Source organism: Zalophus californianus, chromosome 17 (assembly GCF_009762305.2).
Source record: "Zalophus californianus isolate mZalCal1 chromosome 17, mZalCal1.pri.v2, whole genome shotgun sequence".
Taxonomy (NCBI): domain Eukaryota; kingdom Metazoa; phylum Chordata; class Mammalia; order Carnivora; family Otariidae; genus Zalophus; species Zalophus californianus.
The window spans coordinates 18,971,511-18,998,964 of NC_045611.1; the positions used below are offsets into that span (position 1 = coordinate 18,971,511).

Genomic DNA, 27,454 nt, shown 5'->3' on the forward strand with positions numbered 1-27,454 from the left:
GGAATAGGTCATCAGTGGGCCCTCAGTTCTCAGGTGGCAAGGTTTGTGTCTGATCAACCTCCACAGATCCAGCACAGGCACCTTTACATGCTATTACGGGTTGAATTGGGTCCTCCCCTCCTCCCAAAGTTGCTGAAGTCCTAACCTCTAGTACCTGTGAATGTGACAGTATTTAGAAATAGGGTTTTTGCAGATGAGATAAGATGAGGTCCTTAGGGTGAGCCCTGATCCAATGTGACTGGTGTCTTTATGAGGAGAGATCCAGATGGAGACATGAGAGGAGGTACCATGTGACCATGGAAGCAGAGATTGAAGTGTTGCAGCTGTAAGCCGAGCATTGCCAGCCAACCACCAGAAGCTAGAAAGGCCAAGAAGGATTCTTCCCTTCAGGCTGCAGAAGGAACAAACATAATGCCCACACTTTGATTTCAGACTTGAAGTTTTACTGTGAGACAATACATTTCTGTAGGGTTTTTTTTTTAATGTAAGAATCTTTTTTTTTTTTTTACAGATTTCATTTTTAAGTAATCTCCACACCCAACATGGGGCTCGAACTCACAACCCCAAGACCAAGAGTCGCATGCTCTACCGACTGAGCCAGCCAGGTGCCCCTACGTATCTATAGTTTTAAGCCGCCCAGTTTGTGGTACTTTGTTACAGCAGTTCTAGGAATCTAATACTGTGCCGTATCTTTTTACAGACACTCCCAACACAAACCTTTGTCAAATTCATACATTTCTTCATAGGCATTATGACTTCCCCCACCAAATTTGGGGATATTTCCTTTCATACAGTCCATGACTGCACAGAGCATCAGAAGCCAAGCAGTGAACTCTTACCTGTTGTCTTTTGACCTTCCCACATTCCCTGGGTGTATTTTATTATCCCTTATATTTCACCTGTCCAACTGGAAAAGGAAATGTGACAGCATAAGCACATGATGTGCTGGGAAAGCCTCATGCCTTTATTTCCCATCAGGTGTATTCTATGGGTGCTGGGTAGGGACCAGAGAAGTCATAAGAGGCTGTGCCCCACCCTGATCCTGGGGACAGCACCCAGGGGAATTGCATCCATCATCCCACTGCATCATTACCATCAAACTGTCCCTCCTCCCATCCCCATCCCAGGGTGTGTTAGGGGAAGGAATCTGTGCTCATTTCCATCTTATTTCAGGCAATTATTAACCTGAAGGTGCCTGTAGGCTCTGGGAGATAGAAGGGAGAGAATCTTCATCTCCCTCCCTGCTGCCCTTCTGGCTTCTAGTTTCCTCTCCCCCTTTCTCTTGGGGTAACTCTCTTCCTTGGCACCCATCCCCACGGGCAGCCATCCTCTTCTTGAAAAGTGGCTCTTTTCAGAAAGTAGAGGGCTTTACCTTCCTTCTGGCTTTTATATTCAAGGGCCTCACAACCTAGCCTGACCACGTCCTACCCTTCACCTAACTCCCCACCACACCAAACTTTCTTTAGACCCTGCATCCTACCATGCCTTCTCTGCCTCCCAGGAATGACACCTGCTGTTCCACCTGCTTAAAACATGCTTCCTTGCCCACACGATGTGAAACATTCCTGGAGAGGGAGGAAGGGGAGTGGGTAGAGTTCCTCTGTGCACCTTTCGGGACCCCAGCGTCCCTCTATTAATAGGAGGGCCACATTGTCCTTACTTACTGTCCCTCTCCCCTCTGGAGACTGTGAACTTCTCAAGAACAGGGCCGCGGACATATTTGTCTTTTTATCTGCAGCTGGGAGCAGCTAACTTTGTGGTTTGAAACAGGACCTCGTGTGGGCTTGTTGCATGAGAGGATGGAAGAAATGAGTGAACAATAATGACCATAATAATGAAAGTTATTATCCACACAGGATTTTTTTGTGAGTCTGGCTCTGTGTGTATTCAAGATCTCATTTAAGGCTAATAGGAGCCGGTGCTGGAGGCCCATTTATCCCCACTGCACAGATGAACAAACAGAGGATTTGAGAGGTAAAGAGTAGTTTTCATAAATAGTAAGTGGTTAAAAACCAGATCTGCCGGATTCCAGAGCCTGAGTGCCCCACGATTACCTCAAGTACAAAGTCACGGACTGGCGGACTAGCAGGGATGCAGCATAGGCTAAAGACCTGCCTCTGTCCGGGTTCCGGCTGTGGGCTGTGGTCGCGTACACCCAGGCGGACTGGCGACGCGTGCGCAGTGAGGCGGTGGCGCCCCCTGCGGGCGGCGCGCGGGAGGCAGCGGCGGCGAAGGGGCGCTCAGTGCGCCTGCGTGCTCGTGGAGGTGGTGGCCGGGGTTGGCCGGGGCTCGGCTGTTCGCGCGGCGGGTGCGGCCATGGCGCAACCGGGGAAGCTGCTCAAGGAACAGAAGTACGACCGGCAGCTGAGGTGAGCCAGGGCTCACCGAGTCGGGCGGGCCGGCCGGCGGGCTCCTTCGCGTCCCGGCCGGGCCTAAGCGAGCGGGCGGCGCGGTCGGGCCTCTTCCAGGCCTCCCGCTGGGCCGGGCCGGGCAGTCTTGGGCTTGGGGAGCCGGTTCTCGGGGCTCCCCGGCCTGGGGCCCCCGGGTGACCCTTGAGGGTCGGAACTCTCCTCCGAGGGGTGCGCCCGCCCGCCACGCGGTGTGCAGTTCGAGGTTCGCGGCCCCAGCGTCGGGCGGGTGACCAGGGCGGCAGCCGGCGCCACCCCGCTGCGCGTTTACCCCTCATTTAGCAGAATTGGGGGATCGGGTGTACCCCCTCCCGGCCGCCCAGAGCAGCGCGGAGTGTTAGGGATTGTCCTGAGCCAGCGCTGTCCAGTAGGAATATAATGCCTGTCCTGTGAGCCGCATATGTAATTACACATTTTCTAGTAGCCACATTAAAAAGAAGAAACAGGTGAAATTAATTTTAGTAGTTTCTTTAACCCGGTATATCCAAAAGATTACCATTTTAACACTTAATATAAACATTTATTAGGGATTTTTTTAATCTCTTTTTTCATACCGTCTTCGAAATCTGGCATTTTTACACTTGTAGGCATATCCCAGTTCCGACTAGCTAGCCTCATTTTTAGTGCTCAGTAGCCAGATGTGGTTAATGGCTACCTTAGTGGACACTGCAGGTCTAAGCCATCAGTCAGGTCCTTGGCTAATTCCTCTACCTTGCCTTTTCTCCTTACACACCCCATTCCTTATTTATTAAGCATCATCTTTGTGCTAAGGCAGTGGAAGTAACACAAATGCTTGGCCCATATCCTTTTTGGAACCCCCCCCCGCCCCCACCAAGCCGGGAGAAGTTACAGTATGTCCCTATATGTCCCCTGGAACTCCCGTATGCACCCACAGCTTAGTTCTGTATTAGGGGCTTTAGGCACTTAATTCTGAGAGCAGCACTGAAGGCAGACATTCTCTTGGCTTTATAGATGGGGAAATGGAGTCTTGGAGAAACTTAGATAACTTGTCCAGAGTCTCCCATGTATTTGAGCCAGGATGTAAACATAGGCCCTTCTGGCTTTTTCAGAGCTTGTTCTCAGTCACATCACTCTCCTCCCAAGCTTCTGGGAAAGGAAGCAAGGTGACAGAGCCCTTGTAACCAACTTGTGTTCTTTTGTAAATTCTTAGCATTGCTTGTGTTTTGAATTCAGATATAACCATACAAGAAAGAGCTGAGAAGATATTTTAGGTTACTAAGTAACTGTGACAAAAGAGAATTTTTGCTGAGTCCTATCCAGTTAAGGACCAAATTTTACTTTGCATAGTGAGAATTGGTTATCGGTTTTGGAGTGTCAGAGGGAGGCTGCTAGAAGCAAAGTTGTACAGCTGGGCAGGAGTCAACCAGGCCATGCTCTCCATAGTTAGGCCAGCATGGGAGCAAAGAGGATTGATTTCTTGTCTGGCCTCTTTCTTGAAACGCCTTACCTAGAGATGCACCAGTATTCTCTTAGGCTCGCTATCTGAGTACCCAAGCATCCATCAACCAGATCTGTCAGTGTCTTCTGTGTGCCCTACTTTCATAGAAAAAAAAACAAACAAACAGATGTTTCCCGTCTGTCTGGTTCTTCTAGGCTATTCCTCCATTCATTTGACAGCTGTTCAGTGATCACTTACTCTGGGCAAGGCAGTGTGCCAGGCATTTGCGGCTCCAGCGGTGCACATAGGGAGTTATCTGGGCCCTCATGGAGTTTAGAGTGGAATGGAGAGATGGATGTTCCTCAAATAAAAAACCAAATGAAGTAGTTATAGTTGTGATATGCTCTGGAGGACGTACTGGCTACACAATAACAGGGCATCTGTTTTAGATCAGGTGACAGGGAAAGCACATTAAAGCCTGTCAGTCCTACAGACTGTGGCATTTTTCTAATGATTTTCATACTTCCAATACTGACAAGGAAGGATAAAAGGCTTTCTGGGTGAAGGTAACCAGACTGGGCCAGATGCTGTGATGCATGTGTGATCATGCACCTTGCCCTGTTAATGATATGCCAGTGTGAATCAGGTTCTAACGTATATTTCTAATCCTTATTATATCTTTGTGTTTGATAATGTATGCATTTATTAATCATGCTATTAAAATGAGCATTGGGTTTTATATTTTAAAGCACTCCTATAGAAGTCAACATGAGGCTTTCCAGATGACAATAATTCAGTTTTCTTGGTAAAGCTTTTCTCACTCTTGGAGATGTCACAGTGATAAATTCTATGTCAAGATCGTAAATATACTGGCCCTGTGTAATTTAAGGAGAAATGAAATAGAGGATCAAATAGGTTTTAAGTCTAAGGCAGTTCTTTAATGTTAATGAATATATCTAATATATCTGTTCCGTAAGTTATCTCGCTTGAAAAGAGTAATGGACAAGGAGCTGGAAGACCCAAGTTTTTAGTACTGATTTGCCCCCCTTCTAATCATGCAAAGTATCAACCTGTCTGAGTCTTAGGTTACTCAGCTATATAGTCCCTGTAACACCTGCTGCTCTTCCTGTCTCACATGTTTACTATGGTTATCATCAGCCATTCTATGCAAGAACACTTTGAAGATCAAAGATCACCGTCCAAATAAGAAAGTTGGATTTGTGTGGAAGTTTTAGAAGTGTTGAATTTGTGTCTTGTTTTGTAGGTTGTGGGGTGATCATGGGCAAGAGGCTTTAGAATCTGCTCACGTTTGCCTAATAAATGCAACAGCCACAGGAACCGAAATTCTTAAAAACTTGGTACTACCAGGTAATGTAGTTTTGTGGTAGTAAATTTACTCCGTACAGTTTTGAACTAGAAATTATGTGTCCTTGACTGACTCTGTTTTGTCTTCCAGGTGTTGGTTCATTTACAATTATTGACGGAAATCAGGTCAGCGGAGAAGATGCTGGAAATAAGTATGTTCTATTCTTTTCAAACACATGCATGTTAGGGAAGGCAGTGCACTGTCACAGGAGAGTAAGGCCTAAATCCCAGCTCCACCTCCTCAACCAAGGTGACTTGACTCTCAGGTGGAAATAATCCCTGTGTTTAGGATTATGGGGAGGATGAAGTAAGTCATTACACGTGTCCAGCAGATAGACCATTAATAAAAGGTACCCATCATTACTGTCTTCATTGTTGTTATTAGTGCAAAGGAGTAGTCCTTATTCCTTGATTTGTGAAATCTAGACAATTCCTAAGTCCTTGCATTGATCCCTAGGGGTTAGTACATAATTTAAAATAATTGTATTTTTGAAGAAAAATTGTGTTTTTGGATTACAAGAATAATAAAAATTACCTTTTATTTGTGTTTCTTCTGAGCTTAGTCCAGGTATATCTCTCTGTATACTCCACTGTCTCTATAAAAATGCTGTTTTAAAGATGGCGTGTATATTATTTTTTAAAGATGATCATAATATAGACTTCCAAAGCATTGCCAGATTTGGATTTCAAGTTCTTTTTGAGACTTGGAGGCTGGAAGCTCTCATTGTATTTGTTAGTATATGACAACAATGAGTACGTTCAAGAAAAGTCAGAATTTAGTTCATATTGAGCTTTGATCTCTTTTCTTTGGGGGGTAGTGTATCTACAACAGCACCCTTTTATTGGTATCTATAAAGAAAAAGTCCTATTATCTTTGCTTACTTGGTTGGTTAGAGCAGTGTGTGATAAGAATAAGGTTTCTTTTTCTTATGGAGCCACTGATTTTGTGCTACAAAATGGTGCCCAGCCTCAAATATGGGCCTTGAGACATGACAAGGGTATGTGGGAGGAAACCTGAATAAGGCTGTTTTAGTTAACCTGCAAAAGCAAGCAGTTCAATATAGCACTTCTCAAGTGTGGTCTGTGGAACACTGGCTCTACGGAATGTTAATAGCTGCTAAATGGGCAAATAGATTCCATAAATGGGCCAAATGAAGTTAAACATTTCTCTAATATAAGACCTTAATATCATGTGATATATTTATCATGAATTTCCAAGAGGGAAATATAACATATGGTGTTTCCCAAACTTGTAAAGCCAGGGAACTTTTATGCTCCTAGAGCATCTTATGAAATTTGTATTCTGTGGTACACACTTTGGGAACATTGATTTATTAGCCTGGTCTTTGATTACAAGTTTCATTCTGTTATCTTCCTCCAGGAAGGCTGTTAAAATCTATTATTAAAATATAGCTAGTATTTATACTATGAATGAAATATACCTGGTGTTACAAATAACCTTCCCTTTATAGTCAAAGAAGCCCTTAATTTTTTTTTTTTAATTCTGTTCTAGTTTTTTCTTTCAAAGAAGCAGCATCGGCAAGGTAAACCATCGGTTTATTATAGAATATAGTTGTGTTTGAGCATCTAATGATGCCACACTATATTTTGATTGCTTGAAAAGCTTTGACGTTCAAAGAGCTTTTATTTCTCTGAGAAAAAAGTTAAATTAGCTTTATTTTTTTTAAATCTCGCAGATCTTTATATGCTTGGTAGTTTAAGAACTTAAACGTACTGTCTGTGTTTTTATGCTGTATCCTGTATTAAAGCTAAACCTTGAGATTAACATAAGGAGGATGGAATATTCTGGTTAACAAGATTTTTAAGAGTTAGCCAGCATATCTTTTATTTTTGTATGTTCCGTATTAAAATTCTTACAAAGCCATAATAGTCAACTTAATACAGTGTTCTGAATGGAAATGACTGTTTCTTTGACCTCTCTCATACAGGATTATAAATGTGGGAGGTTAGAGTGAGTCTAAACGTGGTCCAAAATATCTCTGCCTGCTACCCAAGGTTTTCTGGTCATTTGCCTACTCAGAAAAGTTGGGTACAAATAATATAGTCATTTAAGTAGTATTTAAAGTAATATTGTGGTTGAGCCTCAGCTTAAATACTGTGAAAAGCAGAATTGTCATATCTATGCATGAAATTTGGGAAGTTTTATGTTTGCTTGATCTGTAAATTGAGTGGTTATATTTTAACCAAATTTTTTCTAATTCAAGTCAAATGCTCTTTTTTTTTTTAAAAGAACCGAGCTCAGGCTGCCATGGAATTCTTACAAGAATTAAATAACGATGTCTCCGGGAGTTTTGTGGAAGAGGTATATATGGTGTATATATGTGTGTGTGTGTATCTATATATATACATATGTATATGTGGAAATGTAATTTTTTAATAATTCAAAGCCCTAGAAATTTAGAATTTTGAGTTTATTTTAGTAATCTCTACACCCAACATGGGGCTTGAACTGGTGACCCTGAGATCAAGAAACTCCTGTTATACTGACTGAGCCAGCCAGGTGCCCCAGCATTTAGAATTTTGAATCTTTGTATATTTAAGAGTTGAATTACTTTAACACTGGAGTCTAACATGTTACCTCATTTGTTCTAAAATAGCTTAACTGTTTCTGCCATGTTTAACATGATTATAAAATTGTTTAATTTTTTTCCTGTGTCCTGTTTAGAGTCCAGAAAACCTTCTAGACAACGATCCTTCGTTTTTCTGTAGGTTTACCATTGTGGTTGCAACTCAGCTTCCTGAAAGGTAAATTTTTATGTTAATTCATTTTTATTTTAGTCTTTTATTAGATTTGCATAGTTTTGTTTTCTCTGCAAAGACTATAGTTCTTAAAATTCTTCATTTAAAAAAAATTTTAAATTAATATATTTATTTTAAAGATTTTATTTTATTTATTTTTTTAAAGAGTTTATTTATTTATTTGACAGAGATAGCGAGAGCAGGAACATAAGCAGGGGGAGTGGGAGAGGGAGAAGCAGGCTTCCCTCCAAGCAGGGAGCCTGATGCGGGGCTCAATCCCAGGACCCTGGGATCATGACTTGAGCCGAAGGCAGACGCTTAACAACTGAGCCACCCACACACCCCTAAGGATTTTATTTATTTATTTGAGAGAGAGAAAGAGATAGAGACAGAGAGTTTAGAGTCAGGGGGAGGGGCAGAGGGAGAAGCCGACTTGCTGCTGAGCAGGGAGCCTCATGCGGGACTTAATCCCAGGACCCCAAGATGGTGGCCAGAGCTGAAGGCTGCCACTTAACTGACTGAGCCATTCAGGCGCCCCTCTTTTTTTTTTTTTTTTAAAGACATTTATTTGAGAGAGAGCAGGTGAGGAGGTGCAGAGGGAGAGGGAGAGAGAATCTCAAGAAGACTCCCCACTGAGCATGGAGCCTGGTGTGGTCTCCATCTCAGGACACTGAGATCCTGATCTGGGCCGAAATCAAGAGTCAGATGCTTAATCGACTGAGCTACCCAGTACCCCTGTAGTTCTTAAAGTTCTTGAACTCCACAGAAACCTTTAATGGAAGTGCTTATAAGTCTCCAACATCAAAAAGATGGGGAAGAGAAAAATATTGAGATGTGAAACTTTTCTTAACTATATTTAGAGCAGTTAATTAAACATTGGTTATTTTTTGGTTAAAAAAAACTAGTTAGAATTATAGAGTGTGCTTGGGGGTGTAGATAAGGGTTTTATAAATATTTTCTTCCTTATTATGGAAATGTTTAAGAAGTGTCTTTCAATAACATTCTCCCTAATAGAAAAGGGGAGGCTTTCATGTTCCTCTAGTCTGAGAGATACACTTTCTGTGAGGCTGCAATCTTGTGGAATCCTGTTCAGTGTATCCATGATCTGCTTGTGTAAATGTAGTAGATATATCTTTGCATTTATTACTTAGTAAGGAAGTTGCTTTATTTTAGAGTGTTTTCATGTTTGGCCTATATCCAGTTGCTTATGTTCTTATTTATTGTGCTTTCCTTTACAGTACATTACTACGTTTGGCGGATGTCCTCTGGAATTCACAAATACCTCTTTTGATCTGTAGGACATATGGACTAGTTGGTTATATGAGGATCATTATAAAAGAACATCCAGGTAAGTCTGTTGCACCTATGGGGCTTGCCATTGGTTGCTTTAGCTACAGTTTTAGAAACCTGACAATTTAGAAAGTCAATTTTGTTTTTTATTTTTATTTTTTATTTTTTTTAAATTTATTTATTCCACGGAGAGAGACAGAGAGCACAAGCAGGGGGGAGCAGCAGAGGGAGAGGGAGAAGCAGGTTCTCCACTAAGCAGGAATCCTGATGCAGGGCTCGATCCCAGGACCCTGGGATCATGACCTGAGCCGAAGGCAGACACTTACCCGACTGAGCCATCCAGGTGCCCCATAGAAAGTCAGTATTAAATTACAAAGTAAATTTTAACAGCACAACTCTGGTTACAGGTTCAGAGTGGCAATCAGAATCAATAGTCATTAATCTAATTTCCTTTACTTAATGTTATAGAAGGGTACAAAGCAGGAGATACAACAAGTACAGCTTCTTCATCTTATTAGGAGGCCCAGCAGCAAAACAAGTCCCTACCTTTTTTTGCCTCTTAACCCACGTGGAGCGTGTAGGGCTGCTATAGGTGAGAGCCACGGTATGTGGGTCACAGTGACACATAGACGTCGTACCACCTTTTCTCTACCGATCTTTCATTCCATTCTCATAGAGGCATTAGGCTCCCCCAGTTCAGGTACAGTTCTACACAATAAGCAAGGCATTTACCTAACTACTGCTCCAAGGAAACAGTGTTCTAGGAGACTGAAGTCATACATAGGTAAGCTTGCATCAGCTCAAGGATGATATTAGACCTTTACTTACAAATTTTTTTTTAAAAAGATTTTATTTATTTATATATTTGAGAGAGAGAGAGAGAGCACGCACAGGAGGGGCAGAGCGAGAGAAAGAATCTCAAGCAGACTCCACACTGAGTGGGAGCCCGACGCGAGACTCAGTCTCATGACCCCGAGATCATGACCTGAGCCAGAGCCAAGTGTCGGATGCTGAACTGGCTGTGCCACCCAGGCGTGCCCCTACTTAGAAATTTTTAAGCTTAAATCATCATCTAGTTTTCATTCAGTATTCCTGCATGGCTCTGAGCCAGGGAACTCTGCTAGTGTAGTGATAGCCACTGGTGTTGGTAGTATCACGGGGGAGTAGTATCTGCCTGGGCAGTTAGGAGGTGGCTTCTGGGCATAAGCTCTCGGCAGGTGGTAGTAGGCCCTTTAAGAGTTGTAAGTGGGAGAGTGACAGGGAGAAAATTTTATTTCAAATGTGTACCCTGAAGTGGGGTGGAGAATGAATGGGTTTGAAGGGCCAAAGGTTGGAGGCAGGGGTTGCTGTTAGGAAATTTCCAGTGGTGTAACTAGGTGAGAGAGAGACTGAGCCCCTGACCTAAGGCATTTACAAGGATAGGGAAGAGGGGGTAAATAATAATGAGGGTTAACGTTGCTGGCTGTGTTCCTGCCTTAATGTGGATTATTTCATGTAATCTTTCCAAAATCCTTATAAGGTAGATACTGTTATGTCTACTTAACCATCAGATTTCTAGGGAAGAGGTCTAGGTAGATGGTGATGATGTCTATTAAAGACCATAGGAGGGGAAAGGTAGATTGTTAAGTACTATCTGAACACATATTTTATCAATTTTGATCTTTTAAAATTATAATAGCAAGAAAATTCAGCTCTAGAGGAATTTTGAGTTTACTCTTATTAAAACTATAGTCCACTTACGATTTGTGCATTTAGAAAAATGTAAATATATATGTGTATATATATATATGTGTATATGTATATAAATTTATCTCAATCATGAACAGAAAAGGGGTGCCTGGCGGGCTCAGTTGGTGGAGCAGTGACTCTTGATCTTGGGGTTGTGAGTTCGAGCCCCACATAGGGTGTGGAGCTTACTTTAAAAAATTAAAAAATAAAATCAATTCCTTGGGTTTAAAAAAAAAAACCAGAAAAAAACCTTTAGGTCCTATGCCCATTTAGAAAATATAGATTTCTTTTTTTTTCATGATCTGTGATTTTGTTTTTAATTATCTTAAGCCTTATCACATAATTTACAAACTTGTGCTGATGATATATCTTCTCATTTTTAACCTTTCTAACTAGTTGGGGCAAAAGCACCATTACCAGTCATACCTATATGGTAATTCCACAGTTGTGTCTTTGAATAGCTGTTTAGAAGACAATCCTGAATTATAACTTAGTCTGACTTAGCGAAGAATCCACAAGCCAAATCTGCTGCTATATCTTGTCACACAGAATTTTAAAAGCATCTGACCTTATAGATCATCTATAAAATGTGAGAAGTGTTAAATAGTCTTTATTTAATATTGTACATAAACCACACTAAAATGTCTTTCATTAAGCAAAAGGCAACATTTTAGATGCAGGGAATTTTAATTAAATTGGCATAGTTAAGACCAAAAAGGTAAAGTGGACACTGCCAGCTTATCTTCAGCCCTTGCCTTTAACAGGCTAACAAACACAACTTGAAACACAGCTGAGTCTTGCTGTTCTATGAGATGGTGAAGGGATTTCCTCAGTATTTAAATGTATTAGTATAACCAGTTATATAAATCTAAATATAAAACTAATCTTGTATAAGTTTAGAGATGGCATTTACCATCTCTGTGAAAAGCTGACCATTACTAATCAATTGTAATCGAATCTCTGGAAGGGGAAAACAGTGACAGCACTTGCTGAACCAGAATTACTATCAAAGTTCAAAAAGCTGATCCTATTCATTTAACCACGAGCCCATCTTATTTAAATCAGGACTGTCCAAAAGAAATATTCTATCAGCCATTCGTGATCCGAATTCTGGTGTATGAGATCAATTTAAATATGGTACACATAAGAAAAAGTCAAGACATTTTTGTTTTGTAATAAATAAGGCAGTGGCCCACTATTACTCCTTAGTAGCCCTTTTTGAGATAAGCTGTCAATTCTCTTTCTCCTGTCTTCTTAATGCCAGCAAAGATCATTTTTGTTCCAGGGATGTACTTCTTGGGATTCTCCAAATACTCCCATCAGTGTCTCCTCTCCCCAGGCAATGTCTTTGTTCTTGTTGTTATCCGTGTAAGAAAATCCAGGGGCCTGACCTGTCTTTCGACCAAATAAACCATGGAGATTTGGGCCAATCTTGTGCTTGCCTCCCTTTTCCACGGTATGGCACTGGGCACACTTCTGAACAATAATCTTCTTGCCCTTCTCAACGTCACCCATTTTTAAGTTGCTCTTTTGTCACGCCTAAAACGAATCTGCCTGCTCGCAAGCCGGATGTCCCACTCTCTCAGAAATTATAGATTTCTTAAGTCCCTATAATGTAATGTATTCCAGAAATATCACTAAAGAAGTCTATGTTTTGGGATTATTTGTTTCACAGTAATAGAATCTCATCCAGATAATGCATTAGAGGATCTACGACTGGATAAGCCCTTTCCTGAACTGAGAGAACATTTTCAATCTTATGATTTGGATCATATGGAAAAAAAGGTTGGTAGTATGTATGACTTTCCATTTACAGATAGATTAAAAGATTTTTTTTTAACCTAAGGTTTTTGAATTACACCATAGTGAGAAAATATTATAAACATCCATATTCTTGTCCTCCAGATTACATAGTAACAACATTGTACTTAATTTGTTTGAAATAAATTTGTTTTCCACCAAAATTTGGAAAGCTTTTTTTTTTTGAAGAGACGTTCATTAACTGAACATAACTGTGTGATCAGTACCCACGTCAAGAAATTGGACAGTAACATCCCAGCAGCCTTCTTCATGACCCTTTTGTAAACAATTAGATGTACTTTTTAAAATAGTGTGAATTTGGGGTGGGTGGGTGTTGAAATTAATTCCTCTTGAAAGTTACTTTTAGTATTTGAAGAGTTACCAAAGCAACTCCATATTTCATTATAGAAATAATGATATTTATAATAGACTATGTAACTTAGGAAGTATGTGGTTTTTTTCCTACCCATGTATTAATTAAAATGCAGGTATTTGACCAGAAAACAGAGTTTTCTCAGCCTAGGATTGGTATCTGAAATCAAGAGATTTGAGCTTTCTCTTCAGGTGGCAATCTCTGAGACTCTTTTCTTGTTGGTAAAATGGGGACAATCTTAGTACAAACCTGCCATATTAGGACTAAATTGGATATTGCTTCTAAAAAAAGTTTGTAAAGCCATTTTCATTAACCCAGTTCATTTCCCTCCATTCATTATACTACATATAGTGGGAGATGATCATAATTACTGTTGGATTTGTTGAAAATGAGATGATGTGATAAAGAATAAATGTAAACTAGGGGAGGGGGGTGGGGGGATGGGTTAGCCTGGTGATGGGTATTAAAGAGGGCACGTTCTGCGTGGAGCACTGGGTGTTATGCACAAACAATGAATCATGGAACACTACATCAAAAACTAATGATGTAATGTATGGTGATTAACATAACAATAAAAAATAAAAAAAATATCTACAAAAAAAAAAGAATAAATGTAAACTAATTAATGTTAACTAATACTGACATTTTCTTTGATTTTTCTTTCATTTTTAGGACCATAGCCATACTCCATGGATTGTGATTGTAGCTAAATATTTAGCACAGTGGTATAGTGAAGTACGTCCTTTTTTAAAAACACAAATTCCATATATGACTGTATTTTCAATTTATTATAAAGGATTTCATTGGAGGAAAGTGGGAGATTAATTCTTTTCTTTATGTGGTTATAGAGGAGGTGGGTGCTTTTTTGTTTAAATCTGGCAGTTCCTCTTTTGATACTGATATTTTTATTAACAAAATTAAATATCAGTAAATGTCATTCTGAAACTGGCAGTGGGGAATGAATGTAGAGAAATGGCACACAGTTTTTGTTTTCTTTCAAGTCAACCTCTGATTTCACTGAGGTATTTGCTGATGAAATCACATGTGGATGGGAGAATGGGGGAAACTTGGGACTCTCAATTTCCATGTTTTGATTTTTTATAATAGAATTTAAAAATTTCTAACCAATTTAGACAAATGGACGAATACCTAAAACGTATAAAGAAAAAGAAGACTTCAGAGATTTGATTAGACAAGGTAATATGATGGGATACAATTGAATGTTGTATAAAGTTTGAAAAGCAAATTGCTTGAAGCTGTTTATTGGATTTCTGTCAGCTGCTTTGTCAGACAATGCCATCATGAGCTTGTGTTTTATTTTTTCTCAGGGGAGGTTTAGGAGCCACTCATATAGTTTTTTAAATAACTAATGATAGTTTCCTCATCTGTGAATGAGGAACTGGGGGCTGCTGATAACTACCTTGTGGGTTGTTGTGAGGATTCATTCATACAATAAAATGTGAAGTACACTTAGTAGTGTCTGATACAAAGTAAAAGCTTAACAAAGGGTAGCTGCTAATATTAATAAAAAAATGCCTAATGGTACGCCTGTTTCTTCTTAAGTTTCGGTATCCAATCCTCCCTTTTAAGATCTGATGAGGTTATTTCCATAATGTTAGGGAGAGCAAAGGGGTGAGAAGAAAAGGGCTATTTTTTGCTAACCAATTTCTATTTTACTAGGAGTTCTAAAGAATGAAAACGGGGCTCCGGAAGATGAAGAGAATTTTGAAGAAGCTATTAAAAATGTGAACACAGCACTAAATACAACTCAGGTATTAAAAGTGTTGCTGAGGAATTCATACAAGAAAGGTGTTTTCTGAAGTCCTCATGTGAAATAGTTGATTATATATATATATATATATATATATTTTTTAAACATTTATTTATTTTAGTGAAAGAGTAAGAGAGAGAACATGTGTGCATGTGTGCATGATTTGGCAGGGGCAGAGGGAGAGGGAGAGAATCCCAAGCAGACTCCCAACTGAGTGCAGAGCCTGATGCTGGGCTCCATCCCACCACCCTGAGATCATGACCTAAGCTGAAATCACAAGTCAAGTGCTTAATTGAGCCACCAGGTGCCCTTATTTTAGATTTAAGTTAGTATTTCCTAAACTGTAAAGTTGTTAGAAATTAATATCTATAATATGGACTGAATCTTGTTTTAATAAGACTGTATTGTCCTTGTTAAAGTAGTTATCGGTGCTTCAGCATATACTAGTGATATAATGATTTATATACATTATTTGAAGTACATGATTTGTGAATAGTAACAGTTTGGGTGTAGGAAATATATAATGAAGGTGATATTTTGCTGGCCCAAAATAGTGTTGCCTGAAAGTTAAATCTTACCCTGTGTTTGCTTTTGACAGTAGTTGTTTGGATATTATGGAAGACGTTCTTAATGACATTGTAAAACATTATTTGGAGGATAACTCCGTTTAGATGCCCTTTGTTTTGTTGTTAAGGTCTTACCAGTGAGGTTTTTTGGGAAATTTGGAATAACACAACTGGTATTTTAAGTTAAGAATTTTCTTATAATTTAAAATGGCAAAAAATTCTGTCTTTCACATTAGGAAAGCACTTAAGCTGTCATTACAAACTTTTTGGAGACAATGAGGTAATATTGCTGAGTAATTAAAAGTGTGTGCTTTATCACTCAGTTTTCTGGGGTGATGATAATTTTCTATGTTGTAATTGAGATGATGGTTAAAAGGACATGCAGAATAATCAAAATGCATCGAACTGTACATTTAAGATTCATTTCACTGAATGTAAAATTTACCCCTATTAAGAAAAACTCAAGGTTTTCATAGTTAGGTTCTGTATGGTGAACCAAGCAGACAGATAAATGCACTAGGTGCTATGAACAAAATTTGAGCAGAACAGAGGGGTAGAACACGATGAGGATGGGGAATTCTAGGATCGGGAGGGGGCCATTCAAGCGTTTTTAGCAGGGAGTGGAGTGACGTGATTTATATTTCTAAAAAATCATTTTGGTTCTTGGTGAGAAGAATAGACTGTAGGGGACTGGGAGCAGAAACAGAGAGACCAGTTACGAAGTTACCAATAAGAAATTTCTTTTTTCCACACAGCTGTAGAATCAAAGCCTATAATTTCAATAGTTGTTATTAATGTATGATGATTTTTGCCAGCATTAAAAGTACTTAATTTAACTATCTAATTTTTGCCAGAGTTGTTGTCTCTTCCAGTAGTTCCTGATTTAGTTAGTTCACATTTTTGACAAGCTGGAAATACATGGACTACAAATCTAGCTTGCTAGTAATATCTGAAATCTTTGTTATATCTTCAGATGTAACTATATCAAAAGATTTACTGTAGCTCCCTTTTTAATCCATGTATGATGGAAGAGAACTGGTCATCCTTTAATGCTGCCACCAGTGGGCAGGAGGGGACTTCCTTCCGTTCTCTTTCCTCATCAAATCTCTATCTGGTACTGATTCTCAATAAAAGTCTAATAAGCGCAGTGGCGGCCGGGTGGGTCAGTCAATTAAGCATCTACCTTCGGCTCAGGTCATGACCCCAGAGTCCTGGGATTGAGCCCCGAGTGGGGCTCCCTGCTCAACAGGGAGTCTGTTTCTCCCTCTCTCTCTTTTCCCCCTCACCACTTGTGTGCACAAGTGCTCCCACTCTCTCTCTCCCTCAAATAAATAAAATCTTTACCAAAAAAGTCTAAGCACATCAGAAGTTTGTATTTGATTACAGTGTAGGAATTAAAAGAATTTGGGGAAAGAGTGGAAATACAGATGGGCACATTCTTAGTATAAGTAAATGTTTTGTGTTCCTTTGTTAGATCCCAAGCAGTATTGAAGATATATTTAATGATGATCACTGCATAAATATCACCAAACAGGTAACAACCAAAAGTAAATAGTGCCATCTTAACCTTTGGGTCAAATTCAGATGCCATTTAATACTAATTTTTTTTCTTACTCTCTTAGACTCCATCATTTTGGATTTTAGCTCGTGCCTTAAAGGAATTTGTGGCCAAAGAGGGTCAGGGAAATTTACCTGTTCGAGGCACAATTCCTGATATGATCGCAGATTCAAGCAAATATATAAAGCTGCAAAATGTGTAAGTCACTGTTTTCAAACTATTTTAACGAAAAATTAACCTGTTTATAGTACAGATGAACATATTTTACCACTCTATCAGAAATCAAATGCAAATCTGTTAAACAGTTTTTAAAAATAAGCTAAAAAAACTTAGGAGCAGACTTTTTAAAATAGATTTTATTTTTTAGACTAGTTATAGGTTTATAGCTAAATTGAGCAGAAAGTACAGAGAGTTCCCATCTACTGACTAGGGGGCAGATTTTTTCTTTCATCTTTCATGATAAAAAGCTAATATTTGAGCATTTAACTCTGTGCTATGAACTGCTCTATGTATTAATTAATTTATTGTTTACAACAGCCCCATGAGAGAGATACTATTATTGTCCCAGTTTTACAGATGAGGAAACTGAAACATAGAAAAGGTAATTTATTCAGAGTCAGATAGCTGGGAAATAGCAGAGTCAGAATTCGAACCCATGAAACCCAGCTCTATACTCCTTTTTTTTTTTTTTTTAAGATTTATTATTTTTAGGGAGAGAGAGCGAGCGAGCACGGAGGGTAGGGGCAGAGGGTGAGGAAGAGAGAGAACCTGAAACAGACTCCTTGCTGAGCACAGAGGCTGAGGTAGGGCTCAATGCAGGGCTTGATCCCACGACCCTGAGATCATGATCTGAGCTGAAACCAAGAAGAGTCAGATGCCCCCCAGCTCTATACTCTTAACTGTGGCCCTATAGGAACTTTTATCTGGAACTTAAAACTTCGAAGTCTTTAGTTTGATGAATTTTTTATCATAATGTTTCATAATTTAAAGAGTTTGTGACTGTAGATGGACACCAGCTCTCTAGGTGTCACTAGCCTGAACCCAGATAGACTGTCATAAGTATGGATCTCAGTGGATATTACCTTTATGTAGTTTAGGCCTGGTGCTGATGAGTCCAGGGCCACTGGCTTGGGTTCCTCAAGGACCAAATGATGTCACACAGAAGATCTCTGTTCCCTAGACATTGCATTTTTCACCTCAGCCACTGTCTAACACACCTTTGTTGTCCTAGCCTAAAAGTTCAACTATTTAAAACTTGGGGAAAGTCAGCTGAGGATAGACGGAAGTCTGACCTCACAATCAAGGTAGTCGGCTTAACACTGGTCATCTTCAGAGAATGAAAGTGTAAATAGACCTTATAGGTTTTACATGAATTTGTAGACAGTTTTTTTCTTTTTAAAGATTTTATTTATGGGATGCCTGGGTGGCTCAGTCGTTAAGCATCTGCCTTCGGCTCAGATCATGGTCCCAGGGTCCTGGGATTGAGCCCTGCATCGGGCTCCCTGCTCCGTGGGAGGCCTGCTTCTCCCTCTCCCACTCCCCCTGCTTGTGTCCCTCTCTCGCTGTGTCTCTCTCTGTCAAATAAATAAAATCTTTGGAAAAAAAAAGATTTTATTTATTTATTGGAAATAGAGCATGAGCACAAGCAATGGGAACAGCAGAGGGAGAGGGAGAAGTATGCTCCCCACTGAGCGGGGAGCCTGTGGAGAAGGTGTTTTAAGACATGGGGCTTGATCCCAGGACCCTGGGATCATGACCTGAGCCGAAGTCAGATGCTTAACCATCTCAGCCACCCATGCATCCCTGTAGACAGTTTTGAAGTATTTAACTTTCCTTGGATTTAACTTCAAGGAGATAAATCATGTTCTTCAGTAACCTACGTAGTCAGGTCCTCCCAGAAACATGGATCGTGGATCCCTCTAGGAGGGTAGTTTTTAAATTGCTGTTAATTATAGACGGAGCTCAGGCATTAGTAGATTCTAAGAGTCCATCACCAACACTGGGGAGATTCCCAGCCACTAACAGCTGCGGCTGCTGCTAGCATTTCCATGGCATTTTTACATTTGTGTGTTACCAGACCAGTATTTTTTCATGAAAAAGGAAAGAAATTTGCTTCATGGTGATATTTAAATTTTGCTAACTTTAAAAATTGTTAAAAACAGCTGTTTGTTATTCTTTTCCAGTTACCGTGAAAAAGCAAAGAAAGATGCTGCTGCTGTGGGTAATCATGTTGCCAAATTGTTGCAGTCTATCGGCCAGGTAAGCTGCTGATCTGAGCGTACTGTGCCTTTCATGGACAGTAGGGCTCCATTTGGCCTGATTGTATAACTCCAGAGGCCAAAAAGGTGGTTTAGAGATAGAGGGTGTGGCCTGGTTCTGGGCTTCTTTAGAGGGATCTCTTACTTACCTGGCTAATGAGAAGGGCCTTCACTAAGGAAACAAGGTGTTTTTACAGTGCTCTTCCAGCGCTTGGGGAAAGCCTCTCCATCTCCCAGTGACTGGCTTTGTGCTGCAGTCTGTGTTCATCTCCTCTTTTATACTGGAGCAAAACCTGCATTTCTCTCTTTACAGGCACCAGAGTCCATTTCAGAGAAAGAATTAAAATTACTCTGTAAGTCCCCTTGAATCAATTTCCTTACTTTTGCTTGATCAAAATGTTTTCAGGAATTTTAAATGGCTAAAATTAAAAAAATTTTCCATGGCCTCAGTGGTATAGATAAGAATTACTAAGAGTTGGTGTTTTTTTCCCTCATAATAAAAGGAGAGGGTGTTTTAAGATGGTCAGTGATAGAGCATATCTGTCTATGGCAGTGCTGAAAAGACATGAAGTTCAGTTGAAAATTGTCATTAATACAGAATTATTTTCAGCTTATTACTTTTAAATAGTTTGGGAAAGTTTTATCTGAAGACTTTGGATGTGAAATCTTGAGTTACATGTACATTGAAAATATTGGTTTAAATACTCACTTTGATCTGTGTTAAATGACTGATGGAATTAAGAATTTTGCCATTCAGTTTCAGAGTGGGTTGGCTCTTGGAATCTTGATAACTCCTTAGGAGGCCCAAAACATTTTCTTTTATTTAAGAATTAGTTTAAGAGGGATGTCTGAGTGGCTCAGTTGGTTAAGCATCTGCCTTTGGTCCAGGTCGTGATCCTGGGGTCCTGGGATTAGGCCCTGTGTCCGTCCGGCTCCCTGCTTAACGGGGAGTCTGCTTCTCCCTCTCCCTCTGTGCTCTCTTCCTCTCCCCCTGTGCTCTGTCTCAAATAAAGAAATAAAATCTAAAAAAAAAAAAGAATCAGTTTAAGAATAATAAAATTTGTTTTACATGCTGAGAATTTTTCCCTGTAGGTACTGCCCTAAGCTTCTGCAAAAGTCTATATTTTGTATGTTCCCCAGCTTTAAAATGTATTTATCCATGTTCTTCCTTTAATGACTCTTCCATAGTGCTTGTTGAAGCTTATTTTTAATGTTTTGTTTCACTACCAGTCTTGTACCTTGTTTTTGAACTTGTGTTTGCTCTACTAGCTTTTATGATACCAGATTAGAAGCTGGATGTTGGGTACTTGAAAGTTAATTCTGTCTACTTTGGGTTATGTTTGAAAATTTCCATAATACAAAGGGTTTTTTTAAGAAAGTTTTAACATATATAAAGCGCACAATATATATAATGCTCTCCTTTAGGACTACTTATCCATAATAATGATAAAAATGACTTCACTGAGTCCTATCAGGTATTGTGGGAGGTATGCACTTGATACACTTGCACATTTGATCCACAGAACAACTTTCAAAGGTAATATCCCCATTTTACAAATGAAAGCAAGCTCAGAGAGGTGCCATCACCTACTTACTCAGTGCTGAGCTAGTTGTACTGCCAAGGATATGAATTTCAGATGATTTGTGTTCTAGTGCCTTCTCTGCTAACCATGAGAGCCAAAGAGGCATTTCTTCACATTTCCATGTCTATAAAGAGTATATACAGAATTTCCTGTTTTAGAGTGACTTGTGATTTGGAATATTCACATCTCAGCTGTTTACTTCCATGTCTTTCCTGTATTCAGGCACCAATTCTGCATTTCTTCGAGTGGTAAGATGTCGATCCTTAGCTGAAGAATATGGCTTGGATACAATTAACAAGGAGGAAATAAGTAAGTATAATAATCCTTTGATGCTAGGTTACTAGTTTTAATTAATTTTAGAGGTATAAATAAATATTTTGTGTTTAATAGTAGTGAGTATATGATGATAATTTATAGGATAATGTAAATATTGTACTTGTAAATTTTATTCTGTAAACCAAGAAGTAGTCATACTTCCAAATAATCATAACTGCGAAATAAAAACTTAATATATAATGAAATCATCTTTAGGTTACTGAGTAAGTTACGTGATATGAAGAGCTAAAATCAGAACGTTACTACATTATTAGAGATTATGTGACTAGCTAATGGTCCTTAAGAACATCGGGTTTCATCTTAACATATCTCCCTCTCCCTTTATTTTACTATTATTTATCATTTTCTATTTTATTGTCACAAAATATTTAAATTTTGTGATGGAATTGCCTTGTATCCTGAAACTGGAGTATATAGTAAATTCAGTTCTACATTGTTTTTATGTAATGAATTATCCAGATTACACTGAATTGTTTTTCCCTTTCAGTTTCCAGCATGGACAATCCAGATAATGAGATAGTATTATATTTAATGTTACGGGCTGTTGATAGGTTTCATAAACAACATGGTCGATATCCAGGTAAGACTAGCAATCTCATTATCATATACAATAAAGTCTTGAATAAATACTTAAATTGAATTAAATCTTAAAGTTTCTTGGGTGTTCTTGGGGTGTTTACAGTAGTGGTGCTTGAATTTTACATTGTAAACAGTTTATACCTACTTCATCTCAGTGAGGAAATACCATTTGTTTTTTAAGTATAAGTATTTGCAAATAATGTTTGATTCTAAACTATTACAGGAGAATGTTGGTTGAATGCCTGTGAATAAAACTTTTTCTTTTTTTGAGGAGTTGGGGGGGAGGGGTAGAGGGAAAGAGAAAGAGAGAATCTTAAGCAGGTTCCACGCCCAGCAAAGAGCCCTGCTCGGGGCTCGATCTCACAACCCTGAGATCATGACCTGAGCTGAAATCAAGAGTTGGACACTTAACCGACTGAGCCACCCAGGTGCCCCTAGAATAAAACTTTTCTTTTCTGTCAGTTTCCATAGTTTACTTCTAAGACTCACACTGAGTTTAATTTAGTGGAACAGGTAAGCCATAAGAAGTATGCCTAGTGACATGAATTCCAAACTCTGAAGGTGTAGGGATTTCTTTGCTCAGAATCTATTTTTTGTTGTCTGTAAATGTAGTTAATTGGAGAATTGGTAAATCTCAAAGATCTTCAGTTGCCCAGAATATTTTTATTAAGACGATAATTTTAATTGTGCAGTATTACTGCATAGCAGCACATTCTAGGAGTATCATAAAACCTGTTGCCCCAACTGTTGTAGTATGCCCACTGAGTTACAGTCTTAATGAGCAAGCTTACCAGCAGAAAGAAAAGGAATAAAAACCAAATATATATTACTTTATGTGTATTGTTTAGTAGCTTGTATTCTTGGTTTATTGCATAACAAACCATCCCAAACCTTACTAGTTTAAAACAGTAAATTATTATCTTGTAATTTGTGGATTGGCTGGGCTCAGTTAGGCAGTTATCACTCTCAGAGTTGCATGACGCCTGGGGCTGGGGTCATCTGAAGGCTTGACTGAGCTAGACATCCAAGAAGACATTGTCACTCATGTGACTGGCACTTTAGTTGGAACAGCAGGAACTGCTTGAGGGCTGGTCAGGCATCTCTCTCCATGGCTAACTGGGGCTTCCTTTTAGCATTGTATTCCCAGGGCAGACTTCTTACATGGTGGCTGGCTCTCCCAAAGTTAACATTCCAAAAGACCCAGGTGGAACATACAAGGCTTTTTATGAGTTAGCCTCAGAAGTCACACAACATCACTTACATCATGTTCTATTGGCTTCACAGAGCCAGCTTAGATTAAGAGTGGGAGGGGACTATGTGAAGGCACAAAGGAGTATTCATTGGGGAGCCATCTTGGGAGACTAGCTACCACAGAGAGCACAGGCTTTGGAGTTGAACCTAGGTTCAGATCTCAACTCTGTCACTTACTATCTCTTGATCTTGGGTGGGTCACTATTTCCAAGTCTCAGTTTTCTCATGGAATGGCGATAATAGTATGTACTCTTGGATTGTAAGGGTTACGTAGGTGATGTATGAAAATCACTTAACACACTACATGGCACCTTGTAAGTATTCAGTAAAGGCTTGGTATTATTATGAGGAAGAGTAGTGATGGTTTTTAAACTAGAAGGGCTAAAAAATATGATTTGTTTTAGTAATTCTTGAATATTACAGCAATTGTATTTTTCCTTCCGGTAGTAATAATAATAGCTTTGCCGTTGGAGACAGTATAATCATTAAGAACTGCCCAGGCCCATATCCCAGTTTTGCTACTTAGGAGCTAAGTAACTCAGGCAAATAACTTAATCTGTCTGTGCCTCAGTTTTCTCACCTATAAATGGGGATAATAATAGTATCTACTTCATAGAGTTGTTGTGAGGATTAAATCAATTAATATATATGGTACTTAGAACATTTATTTGAACATTTATTAATGTTCAATAAATGTTACCTATTACCTATTATAGCTTTATGTCTTCAGTGTCATTTAGTCTTCTGGAAATGGATAATAAACACCATAATTTTTTTAAGCACCGTAATTTTTTTTTAGGGCAGGAGGGGCAGAGGGAGAGGGAAAGAGAATCTTAAGCAGGCTCCATGCCCATCACAGAGACTGATGTGGAGCTTGATCTCAAGAACAAGACCTTAACCTGAGATCATGACCTGAGCCAAAATCAAGAGTTGGACGCTTAACGACTGAGCTACCAAGGCACCCCGAGCACCAATGGGACATTACTTTCTTATTCATTCAATTCTTCTGTCAAATTATTGAGCACTAACTATGTGTCAGATATTTTTCTAGATACTGGGTATAGAACAGTAAACAAAGCAGACTTATCAAACTTGAAATTTTTTTTAAAGATTTTATTTATTGAGAGAGAGAGAATGAGAGAGAGAGAGCACACGAGAGGGGGGAGGGTCAGAGAGAGAAGCAGACTCCCTGCCGAGCAGGGAGCCCGATGCGGGACTTGATCCCGGGACTCCAGGATCATGATCTGAGCCGAAGGCAGTCGCTTAACCAACTGAGCCACCCAGGCGCCCTCAAACTTGAAATTTTAATAGGTTTCAGGTGGTTTCTTTGATTGTTACAGCTTTGTGATAGTTGTAAATATTGGTCTTGTACTTACCCTTATTTTTGTTCTTACTTCAGTTTCATTCCTTACTCTTTTGACTAGAACACCTAAAACTGGATTTAGAAAAGTAGATAGCCATTGGTTTTGAATTTCATTATTCATTTTAATGAAAATTAACCTACATATGTATTTTTAGGGGTATCTAACTACCAAGTTGAAGAAGATATAGGAAAGCTGAAGTCTTGTCTCACTGGCTTCCTTCAGGAAAATGGATTATCTGTAATGGTGAAAGATGACTATGTCCATGAATTGTGAGTATTTTTTAGGGCATAGGAAAGATAATACCTGTCTTGTCAAAAGGCTAATCTAAGTTCATGTCTCCATCTCTTTCTGTAGTTGCCGATACGGAGCTGCTGAGCCACATACCATTGCTGCGTTCTTAGGGGGTGAGTTCCACAGATGAGAATACTGGCATTTGTGGTAACACAATACAGTTAGGAAGTTTTGTTTTCTGAGCTGTTTTAACTAGGGGAGTCAGTGAGGCAGGATATTGTGTTATTAGATTATTTCACTGATCTCTCTGCTTTTCATCTCCCACTGCTGTCCATCTTAAAGTGAAGTGTCATTGATCTTCCTAAAGCATAGCTCTGATCATGTCTCTCGCTTAACTAACCCTCTGCCCTGACAGTAACACATACACACTACAATGATCTTCAGAAAACAAGTCCAGAGTCCTTGATTTGACATTAAAAACACACTGTGTTGTGGTTCCACTCAGCCTTTCTGGCCTTGGTTTTTTCAAGTTATTTCCTTTTCCAGGAGACATGCCCTATGATTTCCTGCTCCTACAATCCTTAACCCTCAGGGCCCATTTGCCTTAAATCTCCCTATTTCTTGCATGTCTAAAATCTACCTGTTCTTCAAGGCCCAAATGAAAGTTAGCATCTCTTTCATAAAAACTCCCTGGAGGCTAGAAGTCCAAGGTCAGGGCCAGGGCAGTTGGTTTCTGGTGAGGCCTGTTTGTGGCTTGTAGGTGGCTACCATCTTGCTGTGTGCCATTATATAACCTTGTCTTTGTTCAGGGAGGACAGATGGGACACAAGCTCCCTGATGTCTTATGTGGGCACTAAACCCATCATGAGGGCCCTACCCCATGACCCTATTTACCTCCCAAAGACCCCCATACCATCTTCATTTCCAAATACTATCACATTAGGTATTAAGGATTTAACATGAATTTTGAGGACATTTAGTCCATAACGTGTTCTATATTCTGCACAACACGGTTATATTCCACTTCTTTCAGGTCTTTGTTAAAATGTTATCTTCCCTTTGTTAAAATGTTATATGAGGCCATTCCTGACTCCCCAGTTTAAAACTGCGTCACTCCTCTTGCACTCATATATATCCCCCTTTCTTGCTTTTTCTCCTTAGCACTTAGAGTCATTTGACTTACTATAAATTTTACTTATTTGTAAGTTCTCTCTCCCTTACTGCTAAAAAGTAAGATCTAAGAGGGCAAGGATTTGTATCTTTTGTTCTTTATCCCTAGTGCCTAGAAGAGTTTCTGGTACATAATAGAGTCTCATATTTTATTGAATCAATGAATGTTTGTGAAAGATGAAGCTTCATATTATAATAGATGAAGAATTTTTTTTCTCTGTAGTTTTGTTTTTTTCTATTTGCTTTGATTAGTTACTCAAAACTTGTTACTGTATAAGACTGTTACTGAGGGCGCCTGGGTGGCTCAGTTGGTTGGGCAACTGCCTTCGGCTCCGGTCATGATCCTGGAGTCCCGGAATCGAGTCCCGGAATCGAGTCCCGCATCGGGCTCCCTGCTCGGCAGGGAGTCTGCTTCTCTCTCTGACCCTCCCCCCTCTCGTGTGCTCTCTCTCTCATTCTCTCTCAAATAAATAAATAAAATCTTTAAAAAAAATTTTTTTTTTTTAAAGCGGGGAGTCTGCTTCTCCCTCTGACCTTCTTCCCTCTCATGCTCTCTGTCTCTCATTCTCTCTCTCTCAAATAAATAAATAAATCTTTAAAAAAAAAAAAAGACTGTTACTGAGTATAGCAGCCTGGCGGTATTTAATACAGATGGTTTCCAAATTACAAATGTATTTAGAACAGATATACCTTTGCGCGCCTGGGTGGCTCAGTTGGTTAAGTGACTGCCTTCAGCTCAGGTCGTGATCCTGGAGTCCCGGGATCGAGTCCCACAGCATCGGGTTCCCTGCTCAGCAGGGAGTCTGCTTCTCCCTCTGACCCTCCCCCCTCTCATGTGCTCTCTCTCTCAAATAAATAAATAAATAAAATCTTAAAAAAAAAACAAATATACCTTTATTCCATTTTATTAAAGTAAAGTAGGCACGGTAAAATTTAAATGTAACATAAGGATCATCTTCCAGAATCTTTTCTGTCTATATGTATTTTTTTAAAAAGCACTATCAACCATACTACTGTTTTGACTTTACTTAAAATATCGTCAGCCATTCAAAACCACCGTAATACTTCATTCTTTTAAATTGTGGCATAATATCCCAAAGTGTGAATGTATAGGACAAAATTTGTTCCTGTAATAATATAGTTATAAAAAAATTGCAGTCCTTGATTTTGATGTGCTTCAGTAAGCTATGACTGTTTTGGCTTATTTTTAAACACCTTTGCTTTTGGAAAGGAAAGGTTTTCTTTACAGAGTTGGATATTTTTATATAACTTGAAATTTACCTTTTTCAAAGATTTGCTTTTCTCCTTTTTCCTTGCAGGAGCTGCTGCTCAGGAAGTTATCAAAATAATCACCAAACAATTTGTAATTTTTAATAATACTTACATTTATAGTGGCATGTCACAAACCTCAGCAACTTTCCAGTTGTAGAATAAGCATCCTATGTAGTGTGTTAATGATTTAAACTGTAATTGCCTTCAGCTTGTGCTCTAGTTTGTAAAATTCTAGTAAGGGAGAACTGTTAAATTGTTTCCTTAATAAACATTTTTCTCATTTGTAATAATGTAGTCTTGTTCTTTGTGGGGGAAGGAAGCAGTCGTTTTCTCAGAGAATAAAAGCTATCCATTTTTAATTGAGTTCATTATTTCTGGTTTGCTAATTCCAA

The 27,454-nt window shown here is 39.2% G+C and overlaps 1 protein-coding gene and 1 pseudogene across 2 annotated transcripts; one reads left to right on the forward strand and one right to left on the reverse strand.

The window, feature by feature from the left end:
• Window positions 1-2,214: 2,214 nt before the first annotated feature.
• NAE1 (NEDD8 activating enzyme E1 subunit 1) lies at window positions 2,215-27,349 on the forward strand. Of its 2 annotated transcripts, XM_027619309.1 has the most exons (20): window positions 2,215-2,369; window positions 5,072-5,175; window positions 5,264-5,324; window positions 6,686-6,716; window positions 7,424-7,495; window positions 7,859-7,938; window positions 9,171-9,280; window positions 12,626-12,735; window positions 13,796-13,858; window positions 14,257-14,320; window positions 14,804-14,895; window positions 16,935-16,994; window positions 17,083-17,216; window positions 19,202-19,277; window positions 19,590-19,629; window positions 21,082-21,168; window positions 21,683-21,775; window positions 24,544-24,658; window positions 24,744-24,793; window positions 27,110-27,349. In XM_027619309.1, exons 1-20 carry the CDS (start codon window positions 2,317-2,319, stop codon window positions 27,217-27,219), a joined length of 1,605 nt encoding a protein of 534 aa, XP_027475110.1. In that variant the 5' UTR covers window positions 2,215-2,316; the 3' UTR covers window positions 27,220-27,349. The 2 variants fall into 2 exon arrangements, with proteins under 2 accessions (XP_027475110.1, XP_027475111.1); XM_027619310.1 differs by lacking the exons at window positions 2,215-2,369; window positions 6,686-6,716 and having other exon boundaries at window positions 5,100-5,175; window positions 27,110-27,305.
• On the reverse strand, window positions 12,156-12,572 carry LOC113936220 (annotated as a pseudogene).
• Window positions 27,350-27,454: the final 105 nt, after the last annotated feature.

What these genes read in the sequence shown, in the direction of transcription:
- NAE1 (XM_027619309.1), top strand. Translation starts at nt 2,317, where the DNA reads ATGGCGCAACCGGGGAAGCTGCTCAAGGAACAGAAGTACGACCGGCAG. An exon ending in CAGAGATTTGATTAGACAAG is followed by an intron (nt 14,321 to 14,803) that starts GTAATATGATGG and finishes CTATTTTACTAG; the next exon opens with GAGTTCTAAAGAATGAAAAC. An exon ending in CAGCACTAAATACAACTCAG is followed by an intron (nt 14,896 to 16,934) that starts GTATTAAAAGTG and finishes TTCCTTTGTTAG; the next exon opens with ATCCCAAGCAGTATTGAAGA.